This window comes from Papio anubis, chromosome 8, assembly GCF_008728515.1.
Source record: "Papio anubis isolate 15944 chromosome 8, Panubis1.0, whole genome shotgun sequence".
Classification (NCBI taxonomy): Eukaryota; Metazoa; Chordata; class Mammalia; order Primates; family Cercopithecidae; genus Papio; species Papio anubis.
Window position 1 is genome coordinate 137,861,357 of NC_044983.1, and position 18,985 is coordinate 137,880,341.

Consider the following 18,985-nt stretch of genomic DNA (forward strand, 5'->3'; position numbering starts at 1 on the left):
TTGGGGGCCCAAGATATTTTCCTTCCACAAAGACATAGAAGAAATTATATTATTTCAGATAAAGGCAAAATTATGAAATGCATCGTAATGTTTTGGAATACAGACCTGTCCCTGTGTCTCATGAAAGCACTTTACTTTGTCCCCTTTGCCCACGTCTAAAGACAAGCCTTCAGTTAACTTGAGTTTTTGCCAGATACTGGTAGAAGTCAGTGCCATCTTTAGATATGTGTGTCCAGGAGTCAAAGTCCTACAGCAGGTTATTAACTAAGCATAAGGATTGGTTAATAACTCCTGATAAGGACAGCTTCAAGGGGGCTGAGGGAATCCTTTAACTGATTTTCTTCCAATATATAATTATCAGGCTGGAGGTGGTGATACTGGACTTCATGGTCTTCCAGAAAGCTCTAAAAAGATTCTATGACCTTGCAGAGATTAATTTCTATAGGTTTAATAAGCCCCAGCAATAAGACTAAATCAGAGACTAAATTTAGGATTTTGATTTTGAGGATATTTCTCTAAGATGTTAAAAGGCTCAAAACATTTTATCAACATAAAATCACAGGTCATTATAATAGTTATTCACTCACTTAACCAAGAGTAATAATCAAAAAGACTTTAACAAGCAATAGAGAAAGGTCATATGGATGTAAAAACCTTAACCCTTTTAACTTTCAGTTTTTTTGCAATCACAAAGCTAATAAAGACAGCATAGGAATTATCTTGAAAAAACATAAAATCTTGTTTTTTTTTGTTTTTTGTTTTTTTTAAGCCAGCTGATAAAAAGGCAGAGAAACCCTTCTGCGGTGAGACTGCTTCTCCTTATGGGAAGCCCATTTAGATAACCTGGAAGACAAACTTGAGGAAAGAAGTGCTTGAATGCGCAGGAACAGTGTTTAAGGTTATGGGCATATATGACTCTTAGGAACAGCATGAGAAGTTTTCTGATTACACTGAAAATTTAGACGCAGCAAGAAAAGCCAAGAATATAAAATCAAGTTATACTAGAAGAAAACCTTACTTTTATAGAGTTTTAAGATAAAACGTTAGCATCAGGCCATTCCAACAGTTAAAACGGAGGAAAAAAGGGATGCAGGAGCTGACAAAAAATGCTGAATTAGAGGGTCATCTTCTCGGGCCTGCTCAAGGGGGAAAAAGCTGAAAGCAGTGAGACAGAACCAATGGAATGTCTAAAATATGGATCTGAGATGTTTAGAAGAGAAACAGGGTATAAAATTGAAAGTAAAATTTCTTGTAACTTCATTAAGAGCAAATCAGTACCTCCAGACAGCTTCGTTTTAACATAGGGGACCAATTTCTAGAAGGACTGTTATAAATGGCTTCCTTTCCATTATAACCAACTTAATCATATACAAAACTCCTTTCATAAATTTCCCTTCATAAACTTTATCCCAGTGTACACAGACCATCTTATACATGCTTGAACTTTCTGCCTTGCCCTAACCTTCTCTCTTTCCTAAATAATCATTTAGTCGTTATTCATGACTAATGGCTAAAAGTCATAGTCATATTCATGACTAATGACTAATAATCATTAGTCATTTTACTTTAGGACAAAAATTTACCACACAAGATCCTTTTGCATACATTATTTGCTATTCTTTATAATCTTCCTTACCAAAAATACATCTTCATATCTATCACTTTTATTCACATCTCTCGCTCCCCTACTTACTGGCTCCTTTCTACCTTGTTTCATAAGTAACTATTTTCAAGTTCATCATTTTAATTAACCTTTAGATAACTTCTGAATTAGACAAAATTATTTTTCTTCTCAACAAGACTAGTTCCTGGGAGACTTTTGGCCTCCAATGCTGCCCAGAGACATGCTGAATTAAATAACCCAAAGAAAGAAAATCACCAGGAGAAGGACTTCAGAGCATGCAAGCTCAGGATGACGGGCATCACTAGTGAGGCACAGACAGCAAATATGCAGCCAATGAAGGGGACGAGGGGGATCCTGCAGTACATGCTGGCAAATGTCCCTCTGAGCCTTAAATGGGCTCTCCACTGGGGTGGCACTGCAGTCCCGGGACCCGGGAGGCTGAAGAGCCCCATGCAACAGGATGTTGGCTGACCTGGAGGATCCCTGGCTCCAGGCTCCCCAGCAGACAGAACCCAAAGGACCCCACACCTCTCGGTGAGGTCCACTAACCCCCAGTCCCTAGGGGAACATAAAGGAGCATGAGCGCCCCTGTGTGTCCCAGGGCTTGGAAGGCTGAGCACATTGCATACGGGAAACCAGAGCGGGAAGGGACGGGACAGCGCAGGGCACTCATTCATCTGTGAGTGGGAAAACTGAGTAAGCAAGACAGCCAGCGCTGTTAGCCAGCTGTTAGCGCTTTATAGATGAGACCCTTCCACAATCCTAGAAACATGTTTCCCACAGCATACACTTTTCTTAATTGGAAATGAACCAGACATCCAACAAGCAATTCAAGGAAAGCTGTGGACCAAAGTTTTGGTAAAGCAGTCTTTAAGGAAGTTTGGCTTTTTAAAAAACACCTTTTCATCATTTTTTTCTTCAGTTTTAAGTGAGTTTTTAATGCATACATTTTAGCCAGAACTGGCTGAACTGTAAAATAAAAGACAATCTCCAAGGAGCCTTGAATTAGTAATACCAAAAACAGTGACTCTCACCTCAACACTGTGAGATAAGCAGAGTCGCCGCTCGGCAGCAGAATAGTAACAGCAGATCCAAAGCAGGCAGAAAAGAACAGAGAGAAACACATAAAGAGCATCAGAAGCCACCACTGGAAGGTGGAAACTTTGCGCCAGCCATTCGGGGCTGCCCAATCCCGCAGTACAGCAAAGCAATGAGCTGGGAGATGATGAGAAGTAGAGCTTTCCCATCCCCAGCAGAGAGCACAAGGTGGATTAGTTCAGACCACATACTGACAAACATCTTGCAAAGAGACTTCCATTGTTCCAGATATACCGCAGGGCGTCTAACTTTGTGGGCCGAGCCTCTAACCTGACTTTCTAGGCGAGCATCCTTGTCTAAGCGTGACACAGGATGCCAAGAGGGACCCCATTTACCAGAGGTGGCCAATTGGTGCTGCAGACAAAATTTCCCCCGCATATGGTCTCATCTTATGGTCCCTTAGTGCATCGCCAGAAAGATGTGGCTGGAAGAGGGTTTTTCGGTCTAGCACAGGAAGGAATTCAGGTGAGTCGCAGGGTGCAGTGAGAAGAGTTTGTTTATTGAAAGCTACTCAGATGCAGAGTAGGGCATCCTCAGAAAGCAAGAGGAGGAACACACTGTCCTTGTTTTAAACTCCTCTCATGTAGGGGTCTAATCTACGTAAAGGCTAAGCTAAGTTACGTCTATGTGTGGGTGGGTTGACAGCATGACAAAACTTATTACTTTGTTGATTTAAAGTAAACTATCCTTGGGATTTTAGTGAGTAAGTACATCAAAGCATGACTCTAATTATTATTTTTTGTTGGTTTGTTTTTGTTTTTGTTTTTGTTTTGAGATGGAGTCTAGCTCTGTCACCCAGACTGGAGTGCGGTGGCTCGAGCTCAGCTCACTACAAGCTCCACCTCCCAGGTTCACGCCATTCTCCTGCCTCAGCCTCCCACATGACTCTAATTATTTTAAGAGCACATATTGTTAGGAGATATTGGTGCATCTGGACATTTTGTAGCGTAAGAGTTTGTCCTTGCAGGCATTCCTAAACTCCCTCCTTAGCTGTCAACACTCCTGGTTCCCTAATAATCCCATCAAAAGCAATGTACAAATTCAATGTGATCCCTATCAATATTTCAGTGGTATTTCTCATGGAAATAGAAAAAAAGATCTGGCTGGGCGCGTTGGCTCACGCCTGTAATCCCAACAATTTGAGAGGCAGAGGTGGGTGGGTCACCTGAGGTCAGGAGTTCGAGACCAGCCTGGCCAACATGGCGAAATCCCGTCTCTACTAAAAATACAAAAGTTAGCCGGGCATGGTGGCACACGCCTGTAGTCTCAAGCTATTTGGGAGGTTGAGGTGGTAGAATCCCTTGAACCAGGGAAGCGGAGGTTGCAGTAAGCCAAGATTGTGCCACTGCACTCCAGCCTGGACAACAAAGCAAGACTCCATCCCTCCCCCCAAAAAAAGAGAGAAAAGAAAAAAATCCAAAATCGGCATGGAACCACAAAAAAACCAAAACAGCCAAGGCAATTTTGTAAAAGAAAACAAAGGTGGAGGCATCACACTTCTGGATTTGAAACAATGTTATAAAAGTGTATGATATGGTTTGCCCTGCCTTTCTCCAGCAAAGACAGACTGTGAGGTCTATGTGGCTAATTTCCAAGCAGCCACATGCCCTGCAGACATGAACTTCTAGCAGGGAGCTCAGAGGCCTGCTTGGCTCTGGCTGGGCTCTGAACACACAGCAGCCCTTGAAGGCTCCTTCCATTGCCTCTGCTGTGGAAGTCCTCCTGCCCCCTGCTCTGGAATATACTGTCACCCTTTCTGGGTGAGAGACTTTGCTGGGCTGCTTCTCCTCTTGGTAGAATGGTTCTCTGACATCAAGACATGAAAGGCATTTCTGGTTTGAAGGCTATCTGATGCTCTTTCCTGGCAAGGAGGTCATAAGCTGCTATGGTCTGCCAGAGGCATTTGAGGAGCAGCTGCAACACACCAGAGGCCCCTGCTGGGTGGCACTGCTGGCTTCTGCCAAGGGTTCCCAGGCGGCAAGTGTCCTGATAGCAGATATTCCTAACCACAGCTCGACGACTGGCTCAGGAGGCCTGCGTGAAGCTGCATGCACTACCTCTTGCAAATACGTTAATGCTTCTATTGGCTCATGGACCCGTTTGAATTCAGAATAGCAAGGGCAGTGTATTCCTCAATGGGGAATGTTGTGTCTCCAAATCTCTCATAGGTCCACATAGCTCTGCTTCTTGTTTAGCAAAGGGCTCAGTAAGAGATAATAACTTGCTTCTCTCTGTTTGAGGGACATTCGTGGTTATACTGGCACAGGCATTCCAGAGAAGTCCCCAGACCGGACTGGGCCTTGCATTTGACCAGGTTCTGTTGGGTGTTTGGGTGAAAACAGCCCAGTGCTTCTCTGAGCAGGCCATCAGCATGACGGCATCCACCTCTCTACTAACTCACTCTCGTGGTTAGCTAGTCCAAGTCTCGCCACTCCTCATGCCAGCAAATTCAAATATCCCTGTGCCAAATGGTACATGTTTACCAAACCACATTCTCCTAAAGTTATGCCGGGCTGGACTGCAATAGCGGATGGAAAAGAAGGAAATGTGCCTTTAGACCAATGGAGTATATTAGGGCATCCCACCTGCAACCCTTACCTCCAGCTTGTTGCATTACCTGGACGGTCTTTACAATATCAGGTATAGCTGAAGAAATGTGGCAGACTGCACTGTTAAACCCTGCACATTTGTTGTCAGCCTCCACAAATAATCTCTCAGACAGGACGGTTAAAAATAAAATCAAGGTCAGGTGGAGTGGCTCATGTCTGTAATCTCTACACTTTGGGAGGCTGAGGCAGATGGATCATTTGAGGTCAGGAGTTCAAGACCAGCCTGGCCAACATGGTGAAACCCTATCTCTACTAAAAATACTAAAATTAGCCAGGCGTGGTGGTTTGTACCTGTAATCCCAACCACTTGGGAAGCTGAGGCAGGAAAACCACTTGGACCTGGGAGGCAGAGGTTGCAATGAGTGGAGATCATGCCACTGCACTCCAGCTTTGGTGAAAGAACAAGACTCTGTCTCAAAAAAAAAAAAAAAAAAATCAGTGGGAATCAATTTCTCCACTTCAGCCTTTTCTTTAAGAGTAGCAAGGTCTGGTGGCCCTCCTAAAGTTCTGCAGGGCTCAGTATTGATTACAGAGGAAAGTCTAGACCATCCAGAACATTCCAAAGTAGCATTCATGAATTAACCACACAGGAAAGACTTTGCTGATATTCCTTGAAAAATTACTCCCAAGATCCAGTGTAATGAGCCTTTATGGCATCATATATGAACCATATAACTTCTGGGTCATTGCCATGGCATTTGTAAATTGTCATGGTGCCCTTGTGTCTTATGACAATGTATTATAATTAGCATATAATGAGCAATGATGGCAACTAGAGATCACTTTTGTCACCATCTTGGTCCGAGCTGGTTTGGGCCAGTTTCTTTGTTACGTCCTGTTTTGATCACAGGGTCATGATCAAGGCTCAGAAAACAAGTCCTGCTGATATCGTACCTCACAACTATTTTGGGATTGGTCAGCAACTCAAATATTGCCTTCTGTTAAGCAATGTCTGTTAAACGGGAAAATGAATGAGAGACATAAATAGAGAGATCACAGGAAAATACAAATATCCACTAGCCATATCAAACATGTCAAACCATATCAAGTGCTCAACCTCACTCATAATTTAAAAATGCAAATTAAAAATACACCTGGATACTATTTTCATTTTCATCTGTCAGACTGGTGAAAATCCAAAGAGTGAATAAGAGGATATTCTTTCTGACGCTGCCATGAAAACAAGCACTCACTCCTCAATGACAAAATTCTTCAAAGACCAGATACAGCAACTAGGCAATACTCATATAAACTGCAAATATATTTAACTTTTGTCCTTTGGTCTCATTTCTGGGAAGTTGTGGTATAATGATATATGTAAGGAATGACATTAGGGACAATTGCAGTGTTGTGTATATGAAAGTTGACTTCATATATTGAGTTATTCTGGTCATACCCAACTAAGTCAAGGCTGAGGGCCAGAGGAAAACCACTCAGGCAGACAGCACCTGCTCCAAGAACCATCTGCAAGCCCATGTGCTGAAATGCCTGCTGCAACTTTGCAATCAGGTATACCTCACAGCTGCTGGAACGACCTGCCGTGACTCAAAGACAAGGTCTACCTACTGTGTCACTCACCCATCAGAGCCTGCCAGCTCCCCAAACCTCTACCAGTGCCCACAAGTTTTCTTTCTAAACAATAGGTAACATTTCTTAAATAAAACTTTCAACCTTCTCTTTGTTCGTCAGACACACCAAACACATTTCTGGTCTGTGTATGCCCAGAATTACAATTCCATGATTCCCGAATAACATGTTTAGAGATTCATCCTATAATGTGTTTGACTTTGACATGTGAGATGTAAAAACACTGTGAACAACACAAATGTTCATTCAAGGAGGCTATTTAAATTAGCTATGGTACATCAAGGCCATGGAATATGATGCAACTTGTATTAGTCGTTTCTCCCATTGCTATAAAGAAATACCTGAGGCTGGGCAATTTATAAAGAAAAGAGGTTTAATTGTCTCACCGTTCCACAGGCTGTGCAGGAAGCATGGTCCTGGCTTCTGAGGAGGCCTCAGGAAACTTACAATCATGATGGAAGGCAAAGGGGAAGCAGGCACCTCTTACGTGGCCTGAGCAGGAGGAAGAGAGGGAGTTGCCCACACACTTTTAAAAACACAGATCTCTATCACAAGAACAGCACCAAAGGGATGGTGCTAAACCATTCATGAAGGACCACCCCCATGATCCAACCACCTCCCACCAGGCCTCACCCCCAACACTGGGGATTACAATTCAACATGAGATTTCAGTGGGGACACAGATCCAAACCATATCACAACTGTAAAAAAAAAAAAAAAAAAGGAAGAAGAAAGAAAAGAAAAGAAAGGAAAAGAGTGTGAAAGTCCTGTTCCTTCCTGTGGTAACAGAGGGCCTCTACACAGAGGACTGAGGGGAAAAAGCATGGTGGAGAACAACACCTGTGGATTGCCCTTTGGGGTCTACTCAGATCTGCCCAATTTCCCATAAAACGAGTATTGAGGGTTTCTTTTGAATAAACATAGAAATTGACCCACCCTAGCTTAAAACCTGGGAAAGTTACATTTGTCTTATCTGAGTTCCTTCTCACGAAACCAACCGTTGGGCCTTCCAGACAGCATCAAGGCACTGAAACTCAGCAGGTTCTTGAGGCCAGACCCCTCACCAGTCATGAAGCCTAGCTGCCTCCTCACTCTCCCTAATTTCTGTTTTCCCACACAGGGTGACATTTCTTCCCTGCTCTAGAAACTCCTAATTTTAGTGGGTTGAGGAGAGGGATTTGTGACTGAGCATCCATCTCTGGGCTATAGCACTTGAATGAGGCCTTCTTCTCTGGCACTGCTCTTGGTGATTGGCTTTCTGTGCAGGGCAGCAGACCTAGATGACAACCCTGATGTTTGGGTAGCACTGTTAGTGTGAGAGACATGGAAATCCTCCAGTTCTTGGTCTTCTTGGAGGAAAGAATTCAGACAAGAGATGCACAGCAAGAGGTAAAGGGTTAAGTAACCTTTATTTAAAGAGTCAGGAGCTCAGAGAGACAAGACAGAATCTGCCACTCAGGAGATAGAGCCAAAAGCTAGTGGCTTACGAGGAATTCTTTTCTTTTTTTTTTTTCTTTTTTCTTTTTTATTTTTTTGAGACGGAGTCTCCCTCTGTCGCCCAGGCTGGAGTGCAGTGGTGCAATCTCAGCTCACTGCAAGCTGTGTCTTTCGGGTTCACGCCATTCTCCTGCCTCAGCCTCCCGAGTAGCTGGGACTACAGGCGCCAGGAGGAATTCTTATTGGAGCTTTTGGTGAAGGAAAACAGTACAGCCTGAAAGAGGAACAGGGTGGGATGCTCAAAAGAATGAGTCCGTCCCTACTCACGCTGGGGAGACCCTCCTGAGGAGAGTTTTACAGGATTATTCATGAAGGGCCCGGGTAGGGGCCGTACTAGTAAGCAAGTTTTGCGAAGTCCTCTGGGCACGCATGCGCCGTGACCTCACACACGAATGCACCCGCGTGTTTCCTTAGAATCCAAAATCTCTGCCCAGGGGTGTGTCTTTTTGGTATTATAATGAGCTAAAAGCTATTCAGGGGCGAGTTATTAGGGGTGCGCCCGTGCTCTTCAGCGGAGACAATCCCCTACCCGGCCACTGGCCACTTTCTGTGGAGTGTGGGGTCCCCAAGGAGACGGCCCTGGGGCTCAGGTGCTGCGTTTCCCGGGGCTCCCGCGCCCGCTCCTGCCTGGCTGCCGGCCGCTCCGACACCAGCACAAGGCGGGACTCAGAACAGGCATTCAGGGCCGCCAGTGGCCGCGGGGCGCTGAGAGGGGCTCCAAGAACCCCGACAGCCCCGGCGGGTGGGAGGCGGGCGCCCTGGGGTCGGCGGGGCTCCCCCTACCGGCCAGACCCGGGGAGCGGCGCGCGGAGGCTGCGAAGGTTCCGGAAGGGCCAGGAGGGGGCGTCGCGCGCTGACTCTCACAGGGCGCCGCTGGGGACGATGGCGCTGCTCGCCTTGCTCCTGGTCGTGGCCCTACCGCGGGTGTGGACAGACCTCAACCTGACTGCGAGACAACAAGATCCGGAGGACACCCCGCAGACGGGTGAGCCGGGCTCGCCCCGACAGCCAGGGCCGAGAGGACGGGGCCGCCGCCGCCACTAGGCCGCGAGAACAGGGCGTTCAGGGGGCCCGGGGCGCCTGGAAGCCTCCGGGGAGCCCCGCCTCGTGCGGCCTCCCCCCGGGCGGCGGGGCAGCCTGAGCCCGGCCCTTCCCCAGCCGTTGCCCTGCTCCGCCGCGTCCCCGGGAGCCCTCAGGCTGGAGGCCCCGGCGGGCTTCGCGGGCTGAGCACAGTTCAAACCGCGGGAGGAGGGCGGGCGCCTCCTGCAGAGCTAGGCCAGGCCCACCCCAGACCAAGGAGGCCTCCTTTGAGGGAGCCAGGTGCAGGACCTGGGAGGCGGGTGGACCTGGAAGGTGGGCGGGAGGGCACGTGGGAGCAGGCCCGAGCCCCGGGGTCGCTTCCGCAGCCGTCGGCGGGAAGATGCCAGGGCCCGCGGGTGCAGCGTGGCCGTGCCTGGGGTCAGGGTGCCGCGGCCGAGTGGGGGTGCGCGGTGCGCTCATGTTGTGCGCTTGGATGTGGGAGGATGGGGGAGCCCCCAGGAAAGAAGACAAATCGCTCAGGCTGTAAAGAAGTCCGGGGGCTGGGCAGTTTATAAAGAAGAGAGGTGTCATTGGCTCACAGCACCGCAGGCTGTCCAGGAAGCATGGTGCTGGCTTCTGGGGAGGCCTCAGGACACTTAAAATCATGGGGGAAGGCGAAGGGGAAGCAGGCAGCTCTTACGTGGCCTGAGACCCTTCCTGCTTTCTCCCCATGCGGCTCACTCAGTGTCATGTGGCCCTAGCCACTGCTCAGGGGGAGAAGGATGGGGACCCGCCGAGTTTGTGCTGGCTCGGATGCTGGCTGTGTGCCTCAGCTAGGCACGGATAACTGGAATATTCTACTTACTTTTTTATTCCTCCTTTCAGACGAGGGTGACGATAGAGTGTGGTGTCACGTTTGTGAGAGAGAAAACACTTTTGAGTGCGAGAACCCGAGGAGGTGCCAATGGACAGAGCCGTACTGCGTTATAGCGGCCGTGAGTGAGTATCTTCCCTCTTATTGGAGACCAACAGGCAGGTGAACAGAGGACTTTCAGGAATCAGGGCTGTCTAGTTTTTCTCAATAGGGAATAACTAATAGAAAGTAGCTTTTTTTTTTTTTTTTTTTTTTTTTTGAGATGGAGTCAGGCTGGAGTACAGTGGCGTGATCTCAGCCCACTGCAACCTCGCCTCCCAGGTTCAAGCGATTCTCCTGCCTCAGCCTCCTGAGTAGCTGGGATTATGGACGCGCGCCACCACACCGGCTAATTTTTTATTTTCAGTAGAGGCTGGGTTTCATCGTGTTGGTCAGGCTGGTCTCAAACTCTTGACCTCAGGTGATCCACCCACCCTCGGCCCCCTAAAGTGCTGGGATTACAGGTGTGAGCCACCGCACCCTGCCTTTTTTTGTCCTTTAAAATGTGAAGAGCAAAGTCCTGAGAGGCCAGGGAGAGGTGAAGGGGGAGTGGGGTGAGGTTCAGTCCGTAAGAACTGTGCCAGTGTAAGGCAGTGCCTGCTACAGTGGGTCCAGATAAAATATTGGGAGGTAGGAAGAAAATCTGGGTTTCATGTCATCCATTTTTAAATGAAAAATTAAGCTTTAATAATGTTAAATGCGCCACTGAGAACCGTGTCTGTGTCACTCTTACAAGAGATGCACAAAACCAAGGTGTACAGCCTTCAAGTGTGTTCTCGAAGAAGGGGGCATGCCTCAAAAACTGGAGACCGCTGCTCTGTCATCTGTGATTCCCCTGAAAACCTTTGGGTACATGAAGCCCTCCCTGAGGGGAATCTGGACACCCAGCACATTCTGCCCACAGGGCGATCTTCAGGGCTGGTGAATTCTGATTCCAGCCAGCAGTTGCTCTCCAGCCCTTCGGTATCCACGAAGTTGGTGGGGCGCCGAGGTGATGCTTCAGACTCAGTGTAGCCAATGTTGACTTTTTAACTTAATATGGCAAAATGATTTGTACAGTGAAGTATAAGATGAAGTGTGGTCATGAGACAAGACCCCCAGCTCAGAACCGAGCCAGGCCCACCGAGAGGCCGGCTCCATGCCCTGGGTGATGGCCAGAATGGCTGGGAGTCATATGTCTGTCTGTGGTCACAAAGGCCTGAGCCAACCTTGTGTTTGAGAAGTTGAGACCTGTGTATTCCCAAATAGCGACCCCTAGACCCGCATTCCCAGTGCATGTGGACAGGCCATACCACGCAGAAGCCAGCCCTTCCCCAAAGCAGCATTCAACACACAGGCCTGGCCCTCCTCCTCCCGACCCCCACTTGGTGCCCCAATTGAGTGTGCACCTTTGAACAGGGCCACCAGGGGTAAGGCTTTGACCCAGACAGAAGGGCCTCGGTGTCAGGCGTTGGAATTGCGTGATTGCCTTCTCTCGGTCTTTATTTCCTATTAGAAATATTTCCACGTTTTTTCATAATTTCGAAGCAGTGCTCCGCTAGTTGTGCAGCGATTGAGATACCCAAGCCAGAGGAGAAGCCGTTTCTCCTGGAAGAGCCCCTGCCCTTCTTTTACCTCAAGTGTTGTAAAACTCGCTACTGCAATTTACAGGGGCCGGCTATCAACACATCATCGTTCAAAGAATATGCTGGGAGTGTGGGTGACAGCTGTGGTGGGCTGGGGCTGGCCGTCCTCCTGCTGCTGGTCTCCATTGCGGCCAGCCTTAGCCTGCCTTGAGCCACGGGACTGTCATGGACTGAGCCTTCTGAAGCATGGACTTGCTCCAGACTATTGTCACCTGTTGCATTAAACTTGTTTTCTGTTGATTACCTCTTGGTTTGACTTCCCAGGGTCTTGGGATGGGAGAGTGGGGATCAGGTGAAGTTGGCTCTTAACCCTCAAGGGTTCTTCAGCTCACATTGAGAGGACGTCCAGATCTCCTGAGTAGTGATTTTGGTGACAGGGTTTTCTGTTTGAAATCAAACCTTGTAACTCATTTATTGCTGACGGCCACTCTTTTCCTTGACTCCCCTCTGCCTCTGAGGGCTTCAGTATTGATGGGGAGGGAGGCCAAAGCACCACTCATGGAGAGTATGTGCCCAGATGCTTCTGACCTTTCAGGTGACGCAGAAACACTGGGGGAGTCTGAATGATTGGGGTGAAGACATCCCTGGAGTGAAGGACTCCTCAGCATGGGGGACAGTGGGGCACACGTTAGGGCTGCCCCCATTCCAGTGGTGGAGGCACTATGGATGGCTGCTTTTCCTCAGCCTTTCCTACCAGATTCCAGGAGGCAGAAGATAACTAATTCTGTTGAAGAAACTTAGACTTCACCCACCAGCTGGCACAGATGCACGGATTCATAAATTCCCACACGTGTGTGTTCAACATCTGAAACTTGGGCCCAGTAGAGAGCATCAGGGTAAATGGCCTTCATTTCTCTATCAAGAGGCAGCCATCCACGGAGAGCTGAGAAATCAGACTCAGAGTTCCACCCGAAACAAATACAAGGGGACTTCAAAAGTTCACAGAAAAATTGAACTAAAAGATAACAATTAAAAAATAGGTTTTATTTCTCAGCATGCGCTCTATCAAGGTAGAGATGCTTTTGTAAGTGATGGTAGCAGCCATTCAGTTCATCCCTAAAGAACTGGGCACCCTGGGAATTTAACCATGCCACTTCAGTCTTTGTTACGTTATTAACTGAAGAAAAGTGGGTGGACTTTAAAGATTTTTTAAAGTTTTAAAACAGAAGTAACCAAATCAGGCCTGGAAAGTGTATGCCTAGTGATTTCCCATTGAAACGCTCACAAAACTGGCCTTGTTTGATGAGAGGAATGAGCAGGAGCATTGTCATGATGGAGAAGGGCTCTCTGGGGAAGCTCTCCAGAGTGATGATTTCCTGGGTGTTTTCCTGCTAAATCATTGACTTTCTCTATACACTCTCATAATAAGATGTTACGGTTCTTTGGCTCTCCAGAAAGTCAATAAGCAAGATGCCTTGAGCATCCACAAAACGGTTGCCATGACCTTTGCCCTTGACATGTCTGCTTTTGCTCTGATGGGACCACTCCCACCTCTCGGTAGTCATTCCTTCGCTTGTGCTTTGCCTTCAGGAGTGTACTGGTTAAGCCATGTTTCATCTCTGGCTATAATTATTTGAAGAAATGCTTCAGGATCTTGATTCCACTTGTTTAAAATTGCCGGAGAATGCTTTTCTCTTATCTGCAGCTGAGCTGGGAGAAACAGTTTTGGCACCCACTGAGTGGAGAGTTTACTTAACTTTAATTTCAGTCAGACTTGTGTAAGCTGAACACCTTGGGATGCCTCCAGCATTGGCTATTGTTTCTGCTGTTATTAATCAGTACTCTTAAATTAGGGCACAAACAAGATGAATTGTTTCCTCACAGACTGATGTGGCTGGTCTGCTGCTATGGACTTCGTCTCCAACATCATCTCTTCCCTTCTTCCAATGAGTAATCCACTTAAACTGCTGATTTCTTTGAGGCATCGTCCCTATAAACTTTCAAAAAATCATCAATGATTTCACCATTTTTCCAGCCAAGCTTCACCATCAATTGCATATTTGTTCTGGTTTCAATTTTAGCAGAATTCATGTGTCTGATACGAGCTCTTTTCAAACTATTGTCTTATACTTCTTAGGGCCTCAAACTAGATCCTGTTCAGACATGTTTTCACAAGTTAGTATAAGTTTATTTTGTTGCAAAAAAAATTGAAATCCATGCATTCTTTTTCCCAGTATGCATTTTCCATGAACGTTCTAAAGATCACTCATCCTTCCTCCCCAGGTTGCCTATTCAGTGTCAGGGAGGATGTGACCCTACCCACTGCCCACTTTTGTCTCCCTTCTGTTACCACCATCCTGGCCAACCACTGCTTGGTCTAATACCAGAGGCTGCTGGGTGGGGAACCCTGGGGAACCTTCCAGATAGAGTTTCTTCGCTCTTCCTGAGGCATGAGAAACAGGCTCATCTCAGTCACATCTGAACACTTCAAACCTGAAGCCAAAGTCCATTCTGGGGGCAGTGGGCAAGGAGGGTCCCAGCAACTCAGGACCGTATAGGACCACCAGCACCTGTCAGGCTCTGCCTGTGTGTACATCTTTTTACCCATCACAGGCTTGTGTTCACATCCTGCCATTCATACCAGCACCCAGAAACAGTAGCCCCAGCTGCTTCCAATTCACAGCCCTGGACTTGAGTTTGGGGAGCATTACTTTTGTTAAGGCAGGCAAAAGTGGGAACTTAATTCAGAAAGAGCAAGTGAAGTAGGAGGTCAGCCATATGAGAGAGTCTCCATGGCAACCTTCCATTAAAGTCTCTTCAAATGAAGGATGTAATCTGTGATGTAAAATAATAGCAAGTCAAGAAATGTGAATATGGAAAGGTCTGAAATTGGGAACTGCTGGGTCTCTGGTAATACTAGGAGCACTCCCAATTACTTGAGTAAGGGACGTAGAAAATTACTGCAGGGTTAGGAATTAGAATGGATCAAGGAGTTTGCTGTCTCCGGTGTGATAGATGCTCTTTCTAGAAAAGTCACCATGGACGGAAGACAGAATGGAGGGTAGTGTCTAGAAAAGAATAAGGTTCAACATAGATGCTCCATTATGAATGTAAAAGCTTGAGTATTTGTTCACAAAAGGTTAAGAGTCAGTCTAGAGTGAGGGATTGGAGAAGCAGGAGATGGTGGCCCAGCTGGTCAGGGAAGGTCCTTACACAGGCAGAATAGAACAGGGGACAGATCCAAGGCTGAGACACTGACAAGGAGAGTAGACACTTCTATCAACGTGGAAGAGCAATAGGCAAGAATACAGAGAAAGATCATGTATGAGAATGGACCAGGAAGTTGAAAGAATTCATCCCCAGCACTCACATTTTCTCTGTGAAACAGAATACAGTTGTGTCTGCTCAGAGAATGAGGGTACAAATAAGGTTGGACTTTGAGTGCCATGATGGAAGCTTCAGACTAGCCCTAAAGGCAAGAGAGAAGGGATATCTTAGGGGACATAACATAGGATAGCCTAGCATTGTGGAGGTCATGACTAAGACAGGGCATTAAACATTTGCAAAGACCTGCAAGAGTTCAGTGGTGGATTTTCCCCAGCAGCAGTCCATGTTTATGAGGGGGAAAGGCAGATGACAAACGTATATCTGGGTGTGAGCCGGTTCAGAAGGTCAAGATGGAAAGAGAGCAGTTGAGTGATGAACTGTGGGAGATTGACTGAGTGGAGAAGTCAAAGTAAGGTTAGAAATACCAGTTTTGAAGAACAGTACCAAGGCCAGAGGCTGTAGACGGCACAGAAACACAGAGCAGATGTTAGCAATCCCATGATTAAGAGAGTAGGAAAGGCCGGGCGCGGTGGCTCAAGCCTGTAATCCCAGCACTTTGGGAGGCCGAGATGGGCGGATCACGAGGTCAGGAGATCGAGACCATCCTGGCTAACACGGTGAAACCCCGTCTCTACTAAGAAATACAAAAAATAGCCGGGCGAGGTGGCGGGCGCCTGTAGTCCCAGCTCCTCGGGAGGCTGAGGCCGGAGAATGGCGTGAACCCGGGAGGCGGAGCTTGTAGTGAGCTGAGATCCGGCCACTGCACTCCAGCCTGGGCTACAGAGCGAGACTCCGTCTCAAAAAAAAAAGAGAGTAGGAAAGAAGGAGATTACAACCACTAAAAATAACCAGAACTTAGTACACAATAAATGAAGGCTCAAAACTAATGGGGAAAGAATGGATTATTGAATAAATGATACTGTTAAAATAGGCTACTGTGTTACTACTAGATCAGGTGTGTGAGTAATGGAAATCCCCAAATCATAATGACTTAACACAAGAATGTGTATTTCTTGCTCTTGTAAATGAAGTGAGCAAGTAAGCAGCACAGGGCTGTGGGTCACTGCTGGAAGGACCCCTTTTCACGTGCTACCACAGCTTGGAGCACACACGGGGAAAGGGTAATGTATGGGTTCCGTAAGACCAGCATGGTTTTCAGAATTATAAATTCTCCAAAATATATATGCATGTATAGATCATCACCTATGTGTAGGCTTTAAAAACAAAATTGAAAATTTGAGGTTCCACTTTGAGTCCAGAAAGCAGTCTTCTAAGAATAAGTATGTCAGGGTTTCCAAGAGCTGCTGGTAGCCTGGTGGCTGGACTCAGAGGATACATGAAGACACACTAGAAAGTATCTTGAACATGGATTTCATGTCTTGATCTCTGAAAACAGAAAATGACCCTCCTGTAATACACATGAATTAATTCATAAATCTCCAAACAGCTAGACTTTCTGAAGGCTCTGCTTCGTCAAACAAACATGTCCAGGTCTCTGAAATGCCTTTCTATCTCAAGCACTAAAAAACTATTACTGACTAAATTCTTTTATGGGCAAACACAAAACTGATACTATAAAACAGAAACAGCACAAGAAAGGAAATTAGAAGCCATCATAATTGTGAACAAAAAATAAGTGAAATATTGGCTAATCAAATCCAAGTGTAGTAAAATACTAATACATTATGATAAGTACAATTTATCCCAAAAATGCGAGAATAATAAAATCTTAGGAAAAGATATCACTCACCATAGCAAGAGAATACGGAATAATAACCAAATGATAATCTATATTCAGTCATAACATTTTAAAAATCTTGGATACCTAAGAATAGAAGGCAATTTCAATATTTTGAAAAAAGTTACTTACCAGAAACCTAAAGCAAACACCATACTTAGTGGTGAAGCATTAGTAGTGTTCTGTCTAAACGCAAAAGCATGATAAGCCTATATACATTGTTACCATTGCAATAAAACATTAAAGTGGAGAGTTTAGCCATGTAGTGTAAGAAAAATAAAGAGTATAGAAACTTGTTCCCAACAATCTGCCACATTAGAGAGTCACCTATAACAGAAGACCTTAGATTAATTAATTTGTAAAGAACAGAAATTTATTGCTCACAGTTCTGGAGGTGGGGAAGTCAAAGATCAAGATGCCAACAGATTTGATGTCTGGTGAAGGCCTGTTCCTCATAGATGGCACCTTCTATGTGTCTCTGGAAAGACCTAAAGAGGCGAAGACATTCCCTTCGGTCTTTTTCATAAAGGCATGAATCACATTCTTGAGGGGTGCCTCCAAAAGGGATGCACCTCTTTTTTTTGTTTGTTTGGTTTTTTTTGACATGGAGTCTCGCTCTTGTCACCCAGACTGGAGTGCAGTGGCAAGATTTTGGCCTACTGCAACCTCCGCCACCTCCTAGGTTCAAGTTATTCTCCTGCCTCAGCCTCCTGAGTAGCCAGAATTACAGGCACCTGCCACCACACCCGGCTAATTTTTGTACTTTTAGTAGAGACGAGGTTTTGCCATGTTGGCCAGGCTGGTCTCAAACTCCTGACTTCAGGTGATCCACCCGCCTCACCCTCCCAAAGTGTTGGGATTATAGGTGTGAGCCATCGCGCCGGGCTGGGTTGCACCTCTTAATACCAACACAATGGTGATTAGGTTTCAATATGAATTTTGGAGGGACACAAACATTTGTACCATGCCATTCTGCCCCTGCCCGCCCCCAAATTCATGCCTTTCTGACATTTAAAATAAATTTATTCCATCTCAAAACTCTTAACTTCAGTTAAGTCTTAATGTAGTTCCAGCATCAACTCAAAAGTCTGAAATCCAAAGTCTTATCTAAGTATCACCTAAAATAGATATGGATGAGACTCAAGGTAAGATTTCTTCTGAGGCAAATTTGTCTCCAGCCATGAACATGCAAAATCAAACAAGTGACATGCTTCCAAAATACAATGGTGGGACACGTATAGGATAAACATGCTTATTTCAACATAGAGAAATAGGAAGGAAGGAGTGACAGGCCCTGATCAAGTACAAAACCCAACAGGGCAAACATTAAATCTAAGTCTCCAAAATACTTTTTAATCCACGCCACACATTCTGGACACACTGGAGTGGGGCTTGAACCCCCAAGGTTTTTGGCAGCCCTGCAGCCTGCCCTCCTGGTTTTGCTAGGTGCACCTCTCACAGGCTGGAGTTGCATGCTGGTGGCTCTACTGGTCTGGGGTCTTCAGGGCAGCCCTGCTTTTATGATGCCACTGGGTATTGCTCTCTCCAGTGACCCCTGCCACATCTGTTGCTGTTCTCTGCCTGTGCCCTAAGTCTGTCTGAGGCATCCTTTGAAATCTAGGTGGAGGCAACCATTCCTCCAAAGCCCGTGTGGAAATGGTACCATACAGATGCTGCCAAGGTTTACCACATATGCTGCCCTCCCGGGGGGCACTCTGAACTGGTCCTGGGCCTACTTGAGCCACAGCTGTAACAGCCAATGCAGGCCCAGAACTGGAATGCAGAGAGCAAAGCCTTGAAATCATTTTGCTCCCAAGACCCTGGTGTTCTGGACCTGTGGTGGATGAGACATCCATGAAAGTCTCAGAAATGCCCTCAAGATCATTCCTCCATTGTCTTGATGAATAACATACAGTTTCCTTCTATCCATACTAGTCTCCTTATCAAACATTTGCTTGACCACACCTTTGGTTTCTCTCCTGGACACACTTTCACATTCTTTACAAT

At 46.4% G+C, this 18,985-nt stretch overlaps 1 protein-coding gene across 3 annotated transcripts; it reads left to right on the forward strand.

The window, feature by feature from the left end:
- Positions 1-8,506: 8,506 nt before the first annotated feature.
- LY6K (lymphocyte antigen 6 family member K) lies at positions 8,507-12,216 on the forward strand. Of its 3 annotated transcripts, none has more exons than XM_003903215.4 (3): positions 8,507-9,400; positions 10,321-10,434; positions 11,597-11,822. In XM_003903215.4, exons 1-3 carry the CDS (start codon positions 9,298-9,300, stop codon positions 11,740-11,742), a joined length of 363 nt encoding a protein of 120 aa, XP_003903264.1. In that variant the 5' UTR covers positions 8,507-9,297; the 3' UTR covers positions 11,743-11,822. The 3 variants fall into 3 exon arrangements, with proteins under 3 accessions (XP_003903264.1, XP_009211964.2, XP_021798395.1); XM_009213700.4 differs by lacking the exon at positions 11,597-11,822 and adding an exon at positions 11,844-12,216 and having other exon boundaries at positions 8,663-9,400; XM_021942703.2 differs by lacking the exon at positions 11,597-11,822 and adding an exon at positions 11,999-12,104 and having other exon boundaries at positions 8,889-9,400.
- Positions 12,217-18,985: the final 6,769 nt, after the last annotated feature.

Coding starts and splice junctions, on each gene's coding strand:
- LY6K (XM_009213700.4), top strand. CDS start 9,298: ATGGCGCTGCTCGCCTTGCTCCTGGTCGTGGCCCTACCGCGGGTGTGG. Junction 9,401..10,320: donor GGAGGACACCCCGCAGACGG/GTGAGCCGGGCT, acceptor TCCTCCTTTCAG/ACGAGGGTGACGATAGAGTG. Junction 10,435..11,843: donor CTGCGTTATAGCGGCCGTGA/GTGAGTATCTTC, acceptor ATTTCCTATTAG/AAATATTTCCACGTTTTTTC.